At 40.9% G+C, this 19,661-nt stretch overlaps 1 protein-coding gene across 2 annotated transcripts in view; it reads right to left on the reverse strand.

The window, feature by feature from the left end:
- LOC103246453 (retinoblastoma-like protein 1) overlaps nucleotides 1-19,661 on the reverse strand; it is an 87,205-nt gene that overhangs the window by 15,533 nt on the left and 52,011 nt on the right. For both annotated transcript variants that reach the window (XM_073009585.1, XM_073009586.1), the window contains 4 exons: nucleotides 17,363-17,571; nucleotides 7,825-8,001; nucleotides 5,528-5,599; nucleotides 3,169-3,259 (listed from right to left, as the gene is read on the reverse strand). In XM_073009585.1, coding sequence (XP_072865686.1) covers nucleotides 3,169-3,259; nucleotides 5,528-5,599; nucleotides 7,825-8,001; nucleotides 17,363-17,571 — 549 coding nt within the window. The remainder of the gene's footprint in view (nucleotides 1-3,168; nucleotides 3,260-5,527; nucleotides 5,600-7,824; nucleotides 8,002-17,362; nucleotides 17,572-19,661) is intronic.

Here is a 19,661-nt window from a genome sequence, read left to right on the forward strand (position 1 = left end):
GGCAGATGGATCACTTGAACCCAGGAGTTCAACACTGGCCTTGGCAACATGGTGAAACCCCATCTCTACAAAAAATATAAAAATTAGCCAGGCCGTGGCTGAGCCAAGAATCACTTGGGCCTGGGAGGTCAAGGCTGCAGTGAGCTGTGACTGTCCCACTGTACTCCAGCCTGGGTGACAGAGCAAGACATGGTCTCAAACAAACAAACAAACAAACAAACAAAAGGTTAGGTGCAGTGGCTGACGCCTGAAATCCCAGCACTTTGGGAGGCCAAGGTGGGCGGATCACCTGAGATCCGGAGTTCAAGACCAGCCTGGCCAACATGGCAAAACCCCGTCTCTACTAAAAATACAAAAATTAGCTGGGCGTGGTGGCAGGTATCTGTAATCCCAGCTACTCGGGAGGCTGAGGCAGGAGAATCACTTGAACCTGGGAGGCGGAGGTTGCAGTGAGCCGAGATCGCACCATTGCACTCCAGCCTGGGCCACAAGAGTGAGACTGTATCTCAAAAAAAAAAAAAAAAAAAGAAAAAAAAGAAAAAAAGAAAGAAATTGTGTAGCAGAATTTGATCTGAAACCTATATATACAGGAAGTGGCGAACTCTCAGTCACCTCAAGTTTCTTTGGCAGACACTTATCAAAAAGAAAACAAAACAGAAAACGACATCATCTATTATCTTTTGCTTCTACTCTCTACTTCACTGCTCTTGTGGCTCAGATACTTGCTAGCAGTTAGTTTCACATAGAAAAAACACAAAACAGGCAAGGGATCCACAGCTTTCTAGCTAACCTGATGTCTGGTTTTGGAGGAACAGAAAAACCACCCCAGATAGGTAAGCAACATGTATAACAAATACAGAAAAAGGCTTTTTAATAGTTTGTCAGTGTTACTGTCTGCATTTATTGTTGTTGTTTTGTTTTTTTGAGATGGAGTCTCACTCTGTCACCCAGACTGGAGTGCAGTGGCAGGATCTTGGCTCACTGCAACCTCTGCCACCCAAGTTCAAGTGATTCTCCTGCCTCAGTCTCCTGAGTAGTTGAGATTACAGGTGCCTGCCACTGCACCCACTGCACCTGGCTAATTTTTGCAGTTTTAGTAGAGACAGGTTTCACCATCTTGGCCAGGCTGGTCTCGAACTCCTGATCTCATGATCCACCCACCTCGGCCTCCCAAAGTATTGGGATTACAGGTGTGAGCCACCGCGCCTGGCCAGGGTTACTGTCTTATATACTCCTCATTGCCTTGAAAACGCTCCAGAATAACACACTTATGTAAAAAGAATTGAGTTTGGCCTATTATCCTCAAAAAGTCAGATTCTAGGAAATTATTAAAAGATCTTTTTGGTGAATGAAATCTTAAAAGTTTATATCCCAGTGGACACCATAATGATTATGGATATTTTTATAATTTAAAAACTTGTTTTAATTCATCAGATTTTCTTTCAAGAATTTATCCTAAGGATGTGGCCTAAATATTTAAGCTACAAATGATACTCATCACAGAGCTGTGCATAACTAGAAGCAACCTGGCCAGGCGTGGTGGCTTACACCTGTCAGCCCAGAACTTTGGGAGGCCAAGGTAGGGAGATTGCTTGAGTCCAGGAGTTGGAGACCAACTTGGGCAACATGGAAAAATCCCACCTCTACAAAAAATTAGTTGGGTGTGACAGCAAGACTGAGATGAAAGGAACGCTGGAGGTCAGGGCTGCAGTGAGCCATGATTGTGCCACTGCATTTCTGCCTGGGTAACAGAGTGAGATCCTGTCTCAGAAAAGAAAAAAAGAAAAGAAAAGAAAAAAGAAAAGAGAAAGGAGGGCAGGGGAGGCGGAGGGGAGGAGAAGGGATGGGGATGGGGAGAAGAGAGGAAAGGAGAGTGGGGGATAGGAGAGGACAAGACAAGACAAGACAAGAAAAGAAAAGAGAAGAAAAAAGGAGAAATGACCTAAATGTCTCACACTGTGGCATTAAAGAAATCACAGTACCTAGACTTGGCACAGTGGCTCATGCCTGTAATCCTAGTACTTTGGGAGGCTAAGGTGGGCGGGTCACTTGAGCTCACGATTTCAAGACCAGCCTGAGCAAACATGGCAAAATCCTGTCTCTACAAAAAATATAAAAATTAGCCAGGGTGATGGCTCATGCCTGTAGTTCCAGCTATTCGGGAGGCTGAGGTGGAAGGATTACTTGAGTCTGGGAGGTCGATGCTGCAGTGAGTCATGATCATACCACTGCACTCCAGTGTAGGTGACAGAACAAAACCCTATCTCAAACAAAGCAAAACAAAAAAAAAAAAATCACAGTATATACACATGTATATATTACATACACCTTAAATACATGGAAAGATGAGACAAGGGAAAGGAGGTAGACAGAAGAGGTGTATGAATACTAACCATTTGATTTTCTTTTCTTTGAAAAAAGATTACTAGTGCCTGAAGTCTTAGCATGATGGTGGCAAGAGGGTGCAGTCTTGCCTGTGGTAGCAGAATTACCTATAAATAACACTTATATGAACAGGACGTTTTCTTTTGTGTGTGTGTGCGCGACAGAGTCTCACTCTGCTGCCAGGCTGGAGTGCAGTGGCGTGATCTCGGCTCACTGCAACCTCCGACTCCCGGGTTCAAGTGATTCTCCTGCCTCAGGCTCCCGAGTAGCTGGGACTACAGACGCATACCACCACGACTAGTTAATTTTTGTATTTTTTAAAGTAGAGATGGAGTTTCACCATGTTGGCCAGGATGGCCTTGATCTCTTGACCTCGTGATCTGACCGCCTTGGCCTCCCAAAGTGCTGAGATTACAGGCGTGAACCACCACGCCCAGCCAGGACATTTTCTTAATAGACTCCTCAGGAAGATTACTGTCAGCTACCTTGTTTTCTCTGTCATTCAGATAAGAATTTTATTAAGTCTCTTTTATATGTTTCATTAACATGTATAAGTAGACTAGAAAATTTCTTCCAAAACACAATTAACGGGGGACAAATTAATGGTTTCAATAAACTATACCAGCACATTCTAATCTCAAACATAATTGTTTTCAAAACGTGTGTGTATTGTCTACCTCACCTCTTCATGATTCACATTTCCATGTTGTCTGACACCCACTGTATTATGTACAGTGTGATCCAATGTGTTTTACATATAGTATGTTAAATTGGATAACTTACCACAATCTATCATTTCAAAGTCATCATTTATATTTTTATTATATGCCACAAATTCTCTTGGAATACTTTTCAGCAGAACACTTCTATATACCTACACACCAGAGGGGAAAAAAAGGACTGCTCAGTCACAGAGGTACATGTTAAACAAAATCAAAGTGAGAAGAGCAAAATATCAAGCCAATGAAAAACTATTTGTCTGTATAAGTGATACTCAAGGGTAAAATGTTATTAGCTCTAGTAAGCATAGATTATAACACATACCATAAAAGAGGGGATACTGGAGAAGAGCTTACCATCTAAGACGGGTTTAGTTTATAAAATAGAAGAAATAGCAACTAAAGACTGATGATTGGGTTTTACTAAATAAAAGCAACTTCAAAGACCTGAATTTGGTCAGGTGCAGTGGCTCACACCTGTAATCCCAGCACTTTGGGAGGCCAAGGTGGGCAGATCACTTGAGGCCAGGCATTCAAGACCAGCCTGGCCAACATGGTGAAAGCCTGTCTCTACTAAAAATACAAAAATTAGCTGGGCATGGAAGCACACACTTGTAATTCCAGCTACTAGGGAGGCTGAGGCAGGAGAACTGTTTGAAGCCAGGGGGTGAAGGTTGCACTGAGCTGAGATTGCACCACTGCGCTCCAGCCTGGACAACAGAGCAAGACTCTGTCTCAAATACAAAACAAAAGAAAACAAACAAACAAAAAACAAAAGACCTGAATTAATTCCTCCTTTTTAATTCCTTACACAACAATCGATTGGTCTTTTTTTTTTCTTTTTAGAGACAGGGTCTCACTCCATGGCTCAGACTGGAGTGCAGTGGCACAATCATGGCTCACTGTAGCATTGACCTCCTGGGCTCAAGCAATCTGCCTGCCTTGGCTTCCTTAACTGGTGGGATTACAGGCGTGAGCCACTGTGCCTGGCCAAGAGTCGTTTGTTCTTAATGCAGCTTGTTTTTCTGCCCCCAGCCCATTCCCATCTCCTTTCAGATGACCACATGAAAATCTTTTCCCTTCCCTGCCCCTGAACTATCTCACCTCTGAGATAGCTGGAAAGGCACGATCCATTCCCCCTTGTACTATATTATAGGTTACTGGTATTAAGAGGATATTCAGGGAGCCATGGCTTGGCCCATTTTTGACTCACACTAACCTCACCTTAATGATCTTCAAGGACAATCTAAAGCTTTCTAGGCTCTGTTCCTGAGGGATTTTCCTGAAGAAGCCCAGAAAATCTTAGCTTATCACAGGATATAACAAATGCCTGTACTTGGTTCTTCAAATGTCTCTATATTGCTTGCTATAATGTATTTTAGGGCTTAAAGCTCTCTTAGAAGGGGATATAACTACTAATACTGAGGCCACATCTCTGTGTTGGTCTGCAATCTAGGCCACTCTCACTCTCTTTCTGGCTACAATTTCCAGGGCCAGAGAAGAGACCATTATGCTTCCTAAGAGCAGAGCAACCAGGTTCTTGAATGATCAAACTCTTAAGGTAATTTACTTGTGTTCTTCATGTACAATAATAACAACAATATGACATTAACATTCATTAAATGCTTATTGTGTGCCAGTCCACTCTGCTACTATGACCGAAAGGTTTCATGCAATTTTCACCACAGCGAGAACAATATAATCAGAAATGTTTAACATCTATTCAAAGATGCAAACATTAGGGTGCTTAGCAGATGGCAAAAGAAGCTGTAGTTAGGTTAATGAACCCTAAAATTTCACTGGGTTTAAATATCATTAAAAAAATAAAGTTATATAATTAAAGAATATTATTATTATACATATCTTTTTTTTTTTTTTTTCCTGAGACAGAGTCTCGCTCTGTCAGCCAGGCTGGAGTGCAGTGGAACAATCTTGGCTCACCGCAACCTCCGCCTCCCGGGCTCAAGCAATTCTCCTGCATCAGCCTCCCGAGTAGCTGGGATTACAGGCGTGTGCCACCATGCCTGGCTAATTTCTGTATTTTTAGTAGAGACAGGGTTTTACCATGTTGGCCAGACTGGTCTCGAATTCCTGACCTCAGGTAATCCACCTGACTCCGCCTCCCAAAGTGCTGGGATTACAGGCATGAGCCATTATACATATCTTTCATTAAATGAACAAATAGAATGGCAGAACTTATGAGAAGTATATGAAAGTATATGGATGAATCGGAAACAGTTAGATTTCCTGGCTTCTACTGAAATTGTCCTTTGATGAAATTATCTCTTGAATTTTAATGTTATCCATTAAAACAGAAAATCTGAAGTATATTAAAACTATAAAATAAGTTTACCTTTTATATAACTTGTCAGTGGAAAACAGTAAATCTATTTTTGGACAGTAGGAGAAATAATGTAACTCACGTGACTATTAGCTTGGGGCTGATTCCTGTAACTTTTCATAATTTCTTGAAAAGTTCTTTCTTCTTTTGTTACCTAAGGAAAATAAAAACTGCATTTATCAAATGCTTTTTGAAAGAAAAATGGCTCTGAACAAAACTTCAATTATAAGTTGGCACTGAGAGCAACCTTGCAGAAAACCATTAACCCCAGGCCAGTCCATGACTAAAACCCACTAACATTTATGATTTTTTTCTACCTTTACAGTTCAGGCTTTGTAGCCTGTGGGGAATCACTTCATAGTTTCATTAATCAAAAAGCACTGAAACTGTTATGGTGTGACTCTACTGAAAATCCATTTCTTTATATAAAAAAAGATATAAGAAAACTCAGATCTGTTTAATGCCCTGCAGTCTCCAGTTTTATTAATTTTAAGTACTTACTTAAAAGTAAATTAACTACATACAAAGGATTAAAAATATCTTACAGTGATGATCCTCAATCAAACTGAGTGGCTATTATAGGATTAGGTTTTAACATTTCAGGACAGACTGTAGGGTTTCTAATGTTTAGACAGAAGTCACAGTGGTGGCCAAAAGGAAGAAAAAGGAATTCCTTCTGGGATCTCTGTGATCATAAACGTCACTTAAGTTACTCCTTTCCCTTGCTTCACTGTCCGTTAGTCCTAACCCTGTTCTCTATAATGATGAGCTAGAAATGGCAAAGCCTGAACTCTAACAGTCTTCTGGAAAACACACGATTAGTTAGTAACATTTATCTTTTAAGTTTTTAATTCTTTTTTTTTTTTTTTTTTTTTGAGATATAGTCTCGCTCTGTCATCTAGGCTGGAGTGCAGTGGCATGATCTTGGCTTACTGCAACCTCCGCCTCCCGGGTTCAAGTGATTCTCCTGCCTCAGGAGTCCTTCCTGAGTAGCTGGGACTACAGGAGTGTGCCACCACGCCCAGCTAATTTTTGTATTTTTAGTAGAGACAGGGTTTCACCGTGTTAGCCAGGATGGTCTCGATCTCCTGACCTTGTGATCTGCCTGCCTTAGCCTCCCAAAGTGCTGGGATTACAGGTGTGAGCCCACGCCCGGCCCTTCAGGTTGAGTTTTCTAACTGCAACTTCACCATTCTGCAAATCAGCAAGATTCACTTCAAACACATGACTCTTGAGGCTATCAGATGCAATTTGGTTCCTTGAGTCCTGGTAACTAGTGTCTTTCCAGTATTTCTTGTATTGAACATAGTCGGTGCTTTTTTACATCAAACTAATCTTTCTTAAAAAATGAATCAACCATTTTCTTCTTGGATCCCTTTTAGTTGCCTTTTGTATGGTGCATGTTCTCGTTAACCGCCATAGTGCTGCAGAAACAATTATTAAGACCTATTATTTATTTATTTATTTATTTGAGATGGAGTTGTGCTCTGTCGCCCAGGCTGGAGTGCAGTGGCGCAATCTCAGCTCACTGCAAGCTCCGTCTCCCAGGTTCACGCCGTTCTCCTGCCTGTCTCCTGAGTAGCTGGGACTACAGGCGCCCATCACCACGCCCGGCTAATTTTTTGTATTTTTAGTAGAGACGGGCTTTCACCGTGTTAGCCAGGATGGTCTTGATCTCCTGACCTTGTGATCCATCCGCCTTGGGCTCCCAAAGTGCTGGGATTACAGGCGTGAGCCACCGCGCCCAGCCTAAGACCTATTTTTTACAGAGATTTCAAAGAGGCATTCTGGGAGGAGGGGTCACAAAGGAGTTTAAAAACATATGCTCTGTCTCAAAAAGCTGAAAAATCAAATCTTAACTGTATACATCTGCTAGGACTGCCAGTGTGGCCAGTGTGGTAAAGACAAATGATTGTATCAGATATATGAGAATTTTAAAAAACAAGCAAGATATGTTATTCTATGACTTAAAACACGTTGTAGCAACTAGAAAGTAAAATGCTCTTCTGAGGCAGCACAATAAATCACTAGAAAGCAATACGCAATATGGTACAGAAACTTTTTTTTTTTCTTGAGACAGGAGTCTTGCTCTATTGCCCAGACTGAAGTGCAGTGTCATGATCTCGGGTCACTGCAACCTTGGCCTCCTGGGCTCAAGAGATCCTCCCACCTCAGTCTCCCAAGTAGCTGGGCCTATAGGTGCAAGCAAAAATGCCCAGCTAATTTTTACATTTTTTACAGAGACAAGGTTTCACCATGTTGCCCAAGCTGATCTCGAAATCTTGGGCTCAAGTGATCTCCTTGCCTTGACCTCCCAAAGTGCTAGGATTATACGTGTGAGCCACCATGCCCAGCCTCTTCTCCCAATGTATACATTACCTTTGCCATGATATAAAAGGCACAAAGGAGGAGTTGATCCAAATGCCTGTCTTTCATTAGATCAGGGCAGTGAACTAAAGTGAATTCAAAACACGTCCATATCTTCCGTCGTAACTCATTTGAAACATCCAGTTTTAGACATAGATCACGTAAGCGTACACTTGCCAAATGATAGACCTAAAATAGAAGGTAACACATTGATGCAAAACACCAAGTAAATCATTTCTCAAATTTTTATGTCTTACCATGAACACGGGCTTTCAGACCAAGATTAAAAACATAGGCTGTTGATATACTAAATTAAATAAAATTTCTGTTCTATAGCACTAGTTCACTGCTATGGCAGGAAGATATAGATGAAAGCAAAGCCACTTGAAATTTTTTTTTAAAGATGTCATCTATTACTCTATGCTGCCAACTATGTAAAGAAAAACTGAAATATAGATTTACCTGCATCATGACAATTATGAATACATAATTTTTCCTTTTTTTTTTCTTCTTAGGTGGATTCTCGCTTTGTCACCCAGGCTGGAGTGCAGTGGCACCATCTTGCCTCACTGCAACCTCTGCCTTCTGTGTAAAGCAGTTACTGCCTTAGCCTCCCGAGTAACTGGGCATACAGTTGCAGGCCACCATGCCTAGCTAATTTTTGTATTTTTCGTAGAGGCAGGGTTTGATCATGTTGGCCAGGCTTGTCTTTAACTCCTGACCTCAAGTAATCCACGCACTGCAGCCTTCCAAAGTAATGGGATTACAGGTGTGAGCCATTGTGCCCGGCCCGAACGCATAATTTTTCAAAGCTCAGAAGTCTCTGTCTATTCTCTTTGGGTGCAGGTAAAATTGCTAGGAGGCCTAACATGCCAAATAATAAACGTTTGACTCCAAAATAAGTCAGAAAGCAAAACCATTTAAAAATTGCTCCTATATTCTACACTTTTTATGAGCACAATGGGAACAAAACAGGAATGTTAAATAAGATACAAAGCTTTTTTTTTTAAAGCATGTGAAAATAAATTCAGTTCAGTTCCCTGGCCCTAAGATCCTGCAAGACTTTTATTATTTTAAGAATTGATAACCCTGATGTGGTATTCCTAAACCAGACTATTTTATTCAAACTCTTTTTTTTTTTTTTTTTTTTTTTGAGACAGAGTCTCACTCTGTAGCCTAAGTTGGAGTGCAGTGGCACGATCTTGGCTCACTGCAACCTCCGCCTCCGGGCTCAAGTGATTCTCGTGTCTCAGCCTCCCAAGTAGCTGGGACTACAGGCAAGCATCACCATGCCTGGCTAATTTTTTTTTTTTTTTTTTTGTATTTGAGATGTGGTTTCACCACGTTGCCCAGAGTGGTCTCGAACTCCTGAGGTCAGGCGATCTGCCTGCCTCGGCCTCCCAAAGTGCTGGGATTACAGGGTGAGTCACTGCACCCGGCCCAAACTATGTCTTTAAATTTCCAGAGAGGAAAAAAAAAGAAAGTTACCCCTTACAGAAAATTATCTTTGGCAGAAAAATACCTACAAACTGAGCTTAAAAACTAATTTAAGCTACTCAGTAATCTAATATAAAGAGAGACAAATAGTTGACTCCAAAGCCACCAGTGATTTATTTTACAGCAAACAAATTTTCTGTATCCTCTCCCCTTGTTTCTGGTCCAGCCATGCTGAGGAAACAGTAGGGTCAGAGCAGAGGGAAAGACGCTAGAACTTTATATTCATGAAAGGATAAGATAAGAGATATAGTCCTAGCTAGAAGAATTAAAAATAATATGTAATTAAGTAACACTTGGTAAAGTATCTTTTACAGAACGGATCCAATGCTTACAGGATACACATATGCTGGCAGGCTTTTGATTCTAACATTCACGGTAAATTCTATTTAGGCATAGAACACCAGCATCACACTGAGTTCAGCACAGATAATTGTTATAATTTACTCAGTGAATGGTTATTTTGAATTTATTATAGATTCAGACATTTCAGTTCCTTTTATATTTTCTAGCTTCTAATCTATACTGAGTAGGTTATAATTAAATGAAAGGAAAAGATGTTAGATTCTAAAACAACATTCAAAATGAAGAATTCACCAAAAAAAGTCTTACTTCTTTCAAACTTAGGTTAATTATCAGAGGCAATAATTTGCCATTTTGAAAATTAAAAATGGTAAGTAAATGGGGAAACCGCCATATTTTCAAGCTCTGTATTTTAAACAGTCCTTAGGCATAGGAGGGGGTGGAGGGACAGAGAAGAGAAGCCAGTAAAGGTGGTGAAAAGAGCAAGACTCTCCCTCAACCATCCTAATTGTCAACCAAAGCAGCCCTGCTTTCATATGTTTTGTTTATACTTCTGGAGACTATTTCATTCAAAGAAGGGGTTTCCCTAAAAGATGAAATTCCTTGGAGAATCAGTTGCTCCAAAATCCACAATGTAATGAAAATAAATGAGCTAAAACTGAAAGGAATAGAAGACAAAGAATGGTTGTAGAAGCTATAAATGAGTTGTTTTCCAGTGTCTGTCTCCTCTTCTGCAACAACAGAACCCTTGACATTTACACCCGGCTTCCTGTAATAAAGACTATATTTGCCCCTTTGAAAATTCTGCCTGGGCACGGTGGCTCACATCTGTAATCCCAGCACATTGGTAAGGTGAGGTGGATGGACTGGTTGAGTCCAGGAGTTTGAAACTATCCTAAGCAACATAGCGAAACCCCTTATCTACAAAAAATTAAAAAATTAGCTGGGTGTGGTAGCCTGTGCCTATAGTCCCAGCTACTCATGAGGCTGAGGTGAGAGGATCGCTTGAGCCCGGGAGGTTGAGGCAGCAGTGAGCCAAGATCTTGCCACTGCACCCCAGCATGGGTGACTGAGCGAGACCTTGTCTCCAAAAAATAAATAAATAAATAAATAAATTCTACAAGTGGCTACATGACTAAGTGGGAAATAAACAGCACTGGTGTATGTAACTTCTAGGACAGGTTCTGAAGGTGAGGAGGCATGCTCTTTTTCTTCCTGCTGGCTAGAATGCAGATATGATATCTGGAAGGGAAGCAGTCATCATGGACTGAGTTAGAAACCTTGTGTTGAGAACGGCCAAAAAATCCTTGAAGGGACCTGGGTTTTTTTATTTGTTGAGATGGAGTCTTGCTCTGTCGCCCAGGCTAGAGTGCGGTGTCACAATCTCGGCTCACTGCAACCCCGTTGCCCAGGTTCATGCCATTCTCCTGCTTCAGCCTGCCGATTAGCTGGGACTACAGGTGCCTGCTACCACGCCCGGGGTAATTTTTTTGTATTTTTAGTAGAGATGGGGTTTCACCATGTTAGCCAGGATGATCTTGAACTCCTGACCTCGTGATCTGCCCATCCCGGCCTCCCAAAGTGCTAGGATTACAGGCGTCAGCCACCACGCCTGGCCAGGACCTGGGTTCTTAATGGTCATGGTAACCACAGCAGTCCCATACTACTTACACAGACTTTACGTGAAAGATAAATTCTCTTGTTCAAACTACTATTATTTTCAAACAGCTAAACTGAAATCTAAGAAATAAATAGATAATCACTATGCCCAAGGTCAGAAAACATGTTAGAGGTACTGTGAAAGAAATAGGATTTGATATAAAAACGTAAAAAATAATCCTCAGCCGGGTGCGGTAGCTCACGACTGTAATCCCAGCACTTTGGGAGGCCGAGGCGGGCGGATCACAAGGTCAGGAGATCGAGACCACGGTGAAACCCCGTCTCTACTAAAAACACAAAAAATTAGCCGGGCGCGGTTGCGGGCGCCTGTAGTCCCAGCTACTCGGGAGGCTGAGGCAGGAGAATGGCGGGAATCCGGGAGGTGGAGCTTGCAGTGAGCCCAGATCGCGCCACTGCCCTCCAGCCAGGGGTACAGAGCGAGATTCTGTCTCAAAAAAAAAAAAAAAAAAAAAAATTAGCTGGGCCTGGTGGTGCGTCCCTGTAATCCCAGCTACTCGGGAGGCTGAGGCAGAGAATCGCTTGAACTAGGGAGTCGGAGGTTGCAGTGAGCTGAGATCCCACCACTGCATTCCAGCCTGGCGACAGACCAAGACTCCATCTTAAAAAAAAAAAAAAAAAAATCTACCTGGATGGGGTGGTGCAAGCCTGTGGTCCTACTACTCAGGAGGCAGGAGGAGCTCTTGAGCCTGGGAGGTAGACTGCAGTGAGCCATTATCGTGCCTCTGCACTCTAGTCTGGGCGACAGAGCAAGACTCTGTCTCAAAATAATAATAATAAAACGATTAGTAGAGAAATACACTTAAATTTGCCTGTAGACCCAGCTACTTGGAGGGTAATGAAGGAGGATCACTTGAGCCTAGGAGTTTGGGCTGTAGCGTGCTGTAACTGTGCTTGTGAATAGTCACTGTACTCCAACCTGGGCAATAGAATGGGCTAGCCAACCATCTAGTTGTGGGATACACTGCAGTCATGTTTGGTTATAAATATCTGATTAACATGTCTATCTTATCAGAAGCTGATGATTCAAAATGTGCTTGTAAGAGATAGGACAAATTCAAGTTATTGTCTAAGGTCAACAGTTTTTAGTCCTTTTCCATTAATATTAAAATAATTTAAGTATTATAATAAGAACTGGTCATATGCTAATTTAAAAGGTAACACACTAGATTTATTTTATTTATTTTTTATTTTTGGAGATGGGTCTTACTCTGTTTCTTGGGCTGGAGTGTAGTAGCACCTTCTTAGCTCACTGCAGCCTTGAAATCATGGGCTCATGTTATCCTTCCACTTTAGCCTCCTGAGTAGCTGGGACTACAGGCATGTGCCACTATGCTGGCTAATTTTTTAAGTTTTTGGTAGAGACTGGGTCTCACTATGTTGCCCAGGCTGGTCTTGAACTGCAAGCCTCAAGTAATCCTCCTGCCTCGGCCTCTGAAAATACTGAGATTACAGGCATGAGCCACCATGCCTGGCCTAGATTTATAATAAAAATTATGAGTAACAGCTGGGCATGGTGGCACATGCCTGTAATCCCAGCACTTTGGGAGGCTGTGGTGGGCAGATCACCTGAGGTCAGGAGTTTGAGACCAGGCTGGCCAATATAGTGAAACCCCGTTTCTACTAAAAATACAAAAATTAGCCAGGTGTGGTGGTGCACACCTGTAGTCCCAGCTACTTGGGAGGGTGAGGCAGGTGAATCACTTGAACCTGGGAGACAGAAGCTGTAGTGAGCCGAGATCATGCTACTGCATTCCAGCCTGGGAGACAGAGTAAGACTCTGTCTCAAAAGTAAATAAATAAATAATGGCTTGGGCATAGTGACTCACACAGTAATCCCAATGTTTTGGGAGGTCAAAGAGGGAGGATCACTTGAGCCCAGGAGTTCAAGGCTACAGTGAGCCATATTCATGCCACTGCGCTATAGCTTTGGTAACAGAGCAAGACCTTGTCTCTAAAAAAAAAAAACAATTAAAAAGAATATATAGCCTTCTCACAGTATCCCATCAATCTTTAGAATGATTCTTTGCTGATTCAGATTCATCCATGAGATCCAACATGTATTTGTCCCACAGTGAACTCCATTCTACAGCAACATAACACAATGGAGTTTCAGTTAATTCCAGAGGCTGGCCAACTACTTACTCAAAGTTACAAAAGAATACAAGCTAGCAAAAAACGTAAGTTAGATCTGAAAACAGAATCAAATCCTGTGAGCCTGAGTCTAAACTTATAGCTCACCAGGATCATAATGTTCTCTTGAAAGGTCAAATGTATTTTTTAAGTGGCTAAAGGTACATCACTTGACAGCAAAGCCAGACTAAACATAAGAAAAAATACAGACCACTATCTCTTGTGAATATTGGTGCAAAAATCCTCAACTAAATACTGGCAAAACAAATTCAACAGCATATGAAGAGGGTTATACACCATGACCAAGTAGAACTTATTCTTAGAAGGTAAGGATAATTTGAAATAAGGAAATCAATCTGTATAACACACCATATTAAAAGGACAAAGGGAAAATGGCCACAGAATCATTTCAAGTGATACAGGAAAGCATTTGACAAAATTTAACACCCTTTCATGATAAAAAACACTCTAAAAGCTAGGAAGAGAGAAGGAAACTACCTAAACAAAATAAAGGATATACAGTAATCCCTTGGTATACACAGGAGATTTCTTCCAGGAGCTCCTGCATATACCTGAATATATGCATACTCAAGTCCTCCATTTCGCCCTGTAGAATCCCCATGTACAAAAAGCTGGCCCTCTATATACACAGGTATCACATCCCTCAAATACTGTATTTTCATTCTGTGTCGGCTGAAAAAAATTTGTATACAAGTGGACTTGTACAGTGCAAAAACATGTTGTTCAAGGGTCAACTGTATATAAAAAACCCACAGCTAACATCATTCTCAAATTGAAAATCTGAAAGGTGTTCCCCTAAGATCAGGAGTAAAACAAAGATGTTCGCTTTCACCACTTTTATTCAACATAGAACTGGAATTCCTAGCCAGAGCAATTAGGCAGGAAAAATAAATCCAAATTGGAAAGAAATAAGTAAAATTATCTTTGTTCATAGATGACATAATCTTATGTATGGAAAACTCAAAAAACCTAAAGAATCCATAAAACCTGACAGAACTAATAAATAAATCAGCAAAGCTGCAAGATAAGAAAATCAATACAACATCACTTGTGTTCCTTTACATTACATTAATGAACAATCTAAAAAATGAAATTAAGACAATTCCACTTACTTACAATAGCATCAAAAATAATACAATACTTAGGAATAATCTTAAGCAAGGACTTGTCTTACAAAAGACATATACTGAAAACTACAAAATGTTGCTGAAAGAAATTAAAGAAGACGTGAATGAAAAGACATCCTATGATCATGGACTGGAAGACTTAATATTCTTAAGATGTCAATGCTAGCCAATGCAATGTCCATACTCAATGCAATCTCTGTCAAAATTCCAACAATGTTTTTGCAGAAAGAGAAAAATCTATCCTAAAACTCATACAGACTCTCAAGAAATCTTGAATAGCTAAAACAATCTTAAGAAAGAAAAATAAAGTTGGAGGTCTCACACCTCCTGATTTTAAAACTTTTGACACAAAGCTACGGTTATCAAAACAGTGTGGTACTGAATACAGATAGACATATAGTCCAATGAATAGAATACAGAGTCCAGAATTAAACTCCCATATCTATGCTCAAGTGACTTTTCAACAAGGATTCTAAGCTCATTCAATGGGAAAGGGCAGTCTTTCAACAAATAGTGCTGGGAAAAGATATCCATGTGTAAAAGAATGACTTTAGACCCTTATCTAACACCATATACAAAAATTAAAATGGGTTGGGTGTAGTGGCTCATGGCTGTAATCCCAGCACTTTGGGAGGCTGAGGCGGGCAGATCACTTAAGCTCACAAGTTCCAGACCAGCCTGGGCAACATGCTGAAACCCCGTCTCTACAAAAAAAATGCAAAAACAGGCCAGTGTGGTGGCTCATGCCTGTAATCCTAGCACTTTGGGAGGCCAAGGTGGGTGAATCACCTGAGGTCAGTAGTTTGAAACCAGCCTAACCAGTATGGTGAAACCTTGTCTCTACTAAAAATACAAAAATTAAACGGGCGTGGTGGCATGTGCCTGTAGTCCCAGTTACTCAGGAGGTTGAGACAGGAGAATTGCTTGAACCCAGGAGGCAGAGGTTGCAGTGAGCCGAGACTGCGCCACTGCTCTCCAGCCTGGGCAACAGAGTGAGACTCTGTCTCAAAAAAAGAAAAGAAAATTAGCTGGGCATGGTGGCACACGCCTGTAGTCTCAGCTGCTCGGGGCGTTGAGGTGGGAGGATCATTTGAACCCAGGAGGCGGAGGCTGCAGTGAGCTGTGACTGCGCGACTGCACTCCAGCCTGGGTGACAAAGTGAGACTGTCTCAAAAAAAAATAGACATAATAAATATAAGAGCTAAAAACTATAAAACTCTTAGATGAAAACATAGGGGAGAAGTTTTATAATACTGGGTTTGGCAATTATTTCTTGTATATGACACCAAAAACAGAGACAAAACATGAAAAGAATAAATTGACTTTATTAAAATTAAAAACTTTCATGTGTCAAGAACACTATCAATGGAATGAAAAGACAACCCATAGAATGGGAGAAAATACTTGTAAATAGTATATTTTATAGAGGATTAATATCTAGAATACATAAAGAACTCCTACAATTCAACAAAAACAAAACCCATAATTAAAAAAATGGGCAAAAGACTTGAATAGACATTTCTACAATGAAGATATATAGATGAGCAAAAACACATGAAAAGATACTCAATATTACTAATCAGTAGGGAAATGAAAATCGAAATTATAATAAGATGTCTCTTTACACCCATTGGATGGCCATTATCAAAAAAACAAACAAACCAGAAAACACGAAATGTTGGCAAGGATGTGAAGAACTTGGAACACTTGCGCCTTGCTGGTAGGAATATAAAATGGTCCAGCCACTGTGGAAAACGGTACGGTGGTTCCTCAGAAAATGAAATACTAAATTACTCTCCCATTTCTGGAAATATACCCAAAGAAATTGAAAGCAGAGACTTGAATAGATATTTATTGCTATTTTTTTTTTCTTCTTAAGACAGGGCCTTGTTCTGTTGCCCAGGCTGGAGTGCAGTGGTGCGATCTTGGCTCACTGTAGCTTCAACCTCCTGGGCTCAAGTGATCCTCACACCTCAGCCTCCGAAATAGACAGGACTATAGGCATCTGCCACCACACCTGGCTGTTTTTTTTTTTTTTTTAAATAGAGATAGGGTCTCACTGTGTTGCCCAGAGTGGTCTCAAACCCCTGGGTTCAAGTGATCCTCCTGCCTCAGCCTCACAAAGCACTGGGCTTACAGGCATGAGCAACCATGCCTGGTTTGAACAGACACCTGTACACAAATGTTCACAGCAGCATTATTCACTATAGCCAAAAGGCAGAAGCAACCCAAATGCCCATCAACAGATGAATGAATAAACAAAATGTGACATTAAATAGAAAGTACATTCATACGATGGAATATTTTTTATTTTGTTCTTTTTTTCTTTTCTTCATACAATGGAATATTATTCAGCCTTGAAAAGGAAGGAAATTCTGGCACAAGCTATATGGATGAACCTAGAAGACATTATGCTAAGCCAGTCACACACAAAAAAAAACAAAAAACAAATACCGTATGATTTCACTCATATGAGGAACCTAGAGTAGTCAAATTCACAGAAACAGAAAGTAGAATAGTAGTTTCCAGAAGCTGGGGAAAGGGAGAAATGGATACAGAATTTCAGAATGAGAAGATGAAAAAGTTCTGAAGATAGATGGTAGTAATACTGAAAAGCTGCACAACGATATGAATGTATTTAATACCGTTGAACTGTACACTTAAAAATGGTTAAAATGGTAAATTTTGTGTTATGTATATTAGGAAAAAAACAGACCAAAGTCTGTCTCTGTTACTCAATCTTTCTTCCATATTATTTAATATAAACTCTTTTTAAATGCTGTAAAAACACATACCTTTCTGTAAAAGAGTGCTAAGGACCCAGTTCTCTTTGGCCTGCTTATTCCAGTTGAATGTACCTCTTGTGCTTTAGTCAGACTGGTCTGTTTTGGAGAAGGACCAATTAATGAATGAGCAGTAAGTGATACAGGACTCTTGACTTTGGACTCTTGATTTGTATTCATGGAAATAGGTAGTGTGATCTCTGCAGCATCATTTGCAACACCTGAATGTATAAGCATTATTAGAAATAATCTGCATATGTTCTAGGAAAGTTGTCAACTATATATATTTTGTCAATTATATATATACATATCTGTGTGCATAAGAAGGCTACAAAATAGTAATTCTAGGTTATGATTGATTTTTTTTTTTTTTTTTGAGACAGGATCTCCCTTGGTCACTCAGGTTGGAGTGCAGTGGCGCCATCTCAGCTCACTGTGGCCTCGACCTTCTGGGCTCAAGTGATCCTCCCACCTCAAGCCCTGCAAATAGCTGGGACTACAGGTGCAAACCACCATGCCTGGCTAACATTTTTTTTTTTGAGGTGGAGTCTTGCTTTGTCACCCAGGCTGGAGTGCAGTGGTGTGATCTCAGCTCACTGCAACCTCTGCCTCCCAGGTTCAATTCTCCTGCCTCAGCCTCCTGAGTAGCTGTAACTACAGGCGCATGCCACCACACCCAGCTAATTTTTAAAATATTTTCAGTAGAGATGGGTTTCACCATGTTAGCCAGAATGTCTCGATCTCCTACCTTGTGATCCACCCTCCTTGGCCTCCCAAAGTGCTGGGATTACAGTCGTGAGCCACCATGCCCGGCCTGTATTTTTTTAGAGATGGGAGTTTTGCCACGTCACCCAGGTTAGTCTCAAACTCATGAGCTCAAGCCCATCTGCCTGCCTCGGCCTCCCAAAATGCTAGGATTACAGGCATGAGCCACCGCAGCTAGCCATTTTTTTTTTTTTTTTGAGATGGAGTCTCACTCTGTCACCCAGGTGGGAGTGCAGTGGCCTAATCTCGGCTCACTGAGACCTCTGCCTCCCAGGTTCAAGCAATTCTCCTGCCTCAGCCTCCTGAGTAGCTAGGACTATAGGCATGCACCACCACACCCGGCTAATATTTTTTCTGTATTTTTAGTAGAGACAGGGTTTCACCACGTTTGCCAGGCTGGTCTCAAACTCCTGACTTCAAGTGATCCACCTACCTCAGCCTCCCAAAGTGCTAGAATTACAGGCATGAGCCACTGTGCCCGGTATCCCCCCCCTTTTTTTTTTTTTTTTTAAGACAACGTCTTGCTCTGTTGTCCTGGCTGGAGTACAGTTGTGTGATCACGGCTCACTGTAGCCTCAAATTCCCAGGCTCAAGTGATTCTCCTGCCTCAGCCTACCAAGTAGCTGGGACCACAGGCACACATCACCACGCCAGCTAATTTAATTTTTTTGTAGAGATAGGATATTGCTATGTTGCCCAGTCTGGGTCTCAAACTCTTGGGCTAAAGTGATCCTCTTGCCTCAGTCTCCCAAAGTGCTGGGATTACAGGTGAAAGCTACCATGCCCCATATAAATTCTTATTTTCTAGAAACAAGAATATTCGGTTTTGTTTTCATACTTTAAATTTATTGGAAAAAAAGCAAATTTTGTTCTCATTTTGTATGTGCCTGTGATGCATTTATAGTTTAAATTTATTGGAAAAAAAAGCAATTTTTTAAACATTTTGAGCACTTGAGATGTTAGTCAAAAAACAGAATTTTTGCTCAGTGCATACATATTCGTAAGCTCAGATAAGAACATTTGAAAAGTAGCTCAGGAGTTCGAGACCTGGGCAACATGGTAAAACCCCATCTGTACCACAAATACAAAAAAATTAGCTGGGAGTGGTGGCACTTGCCTGTGGTCCCAGCTACTCAGAAGGCTGAGGTGGGACGATCACTTGAGCCTGGGAGCAGAGGTTGCAGTGAGATGAGATCATGCTGCTATACTCCAACGTGGGTGACAGAGTGAGATCCTGTCTCAAAAAATAAAAACAGAAGAAAAGAAAAAGTAAAATCAGTCTAAACAAACAAAGAGGACAGTAAATTTATAAAATTTGAAAATAAAAAAAAAAAAACTATAGGTTCAAAACAAAAGACAAGGTGGAGCACAGAGGATTTATAGGGCAGTGAAACTACTCTGTATGCAGCTATAGTGACAGCCACATGTCATTATACATTCTCAAAATCAATAAATTATTCAATACCAAGAGTGAACCCTAATGTAAACTACGGGCTTTGGGTAATGTGTCAATAATGTAGGTTCATCAACTGTAACAAATGTAGCA

Source organism: Chlorocebus sabaeus, chromosome 2 (assembly GCF_047675955.1).
Source record: "Chlorocebus sabaeus isolate Y175 chromosome 2, mChlSab1.0.hap1, whole genome shotgun sequence".
Classification (NCBI taxonomy): Eukaryota; Metazoa; Chordata; class Mammalia; order Primates; family Cercopithecidae; genus Chlorocebus; species Chlorocebus sabaeus.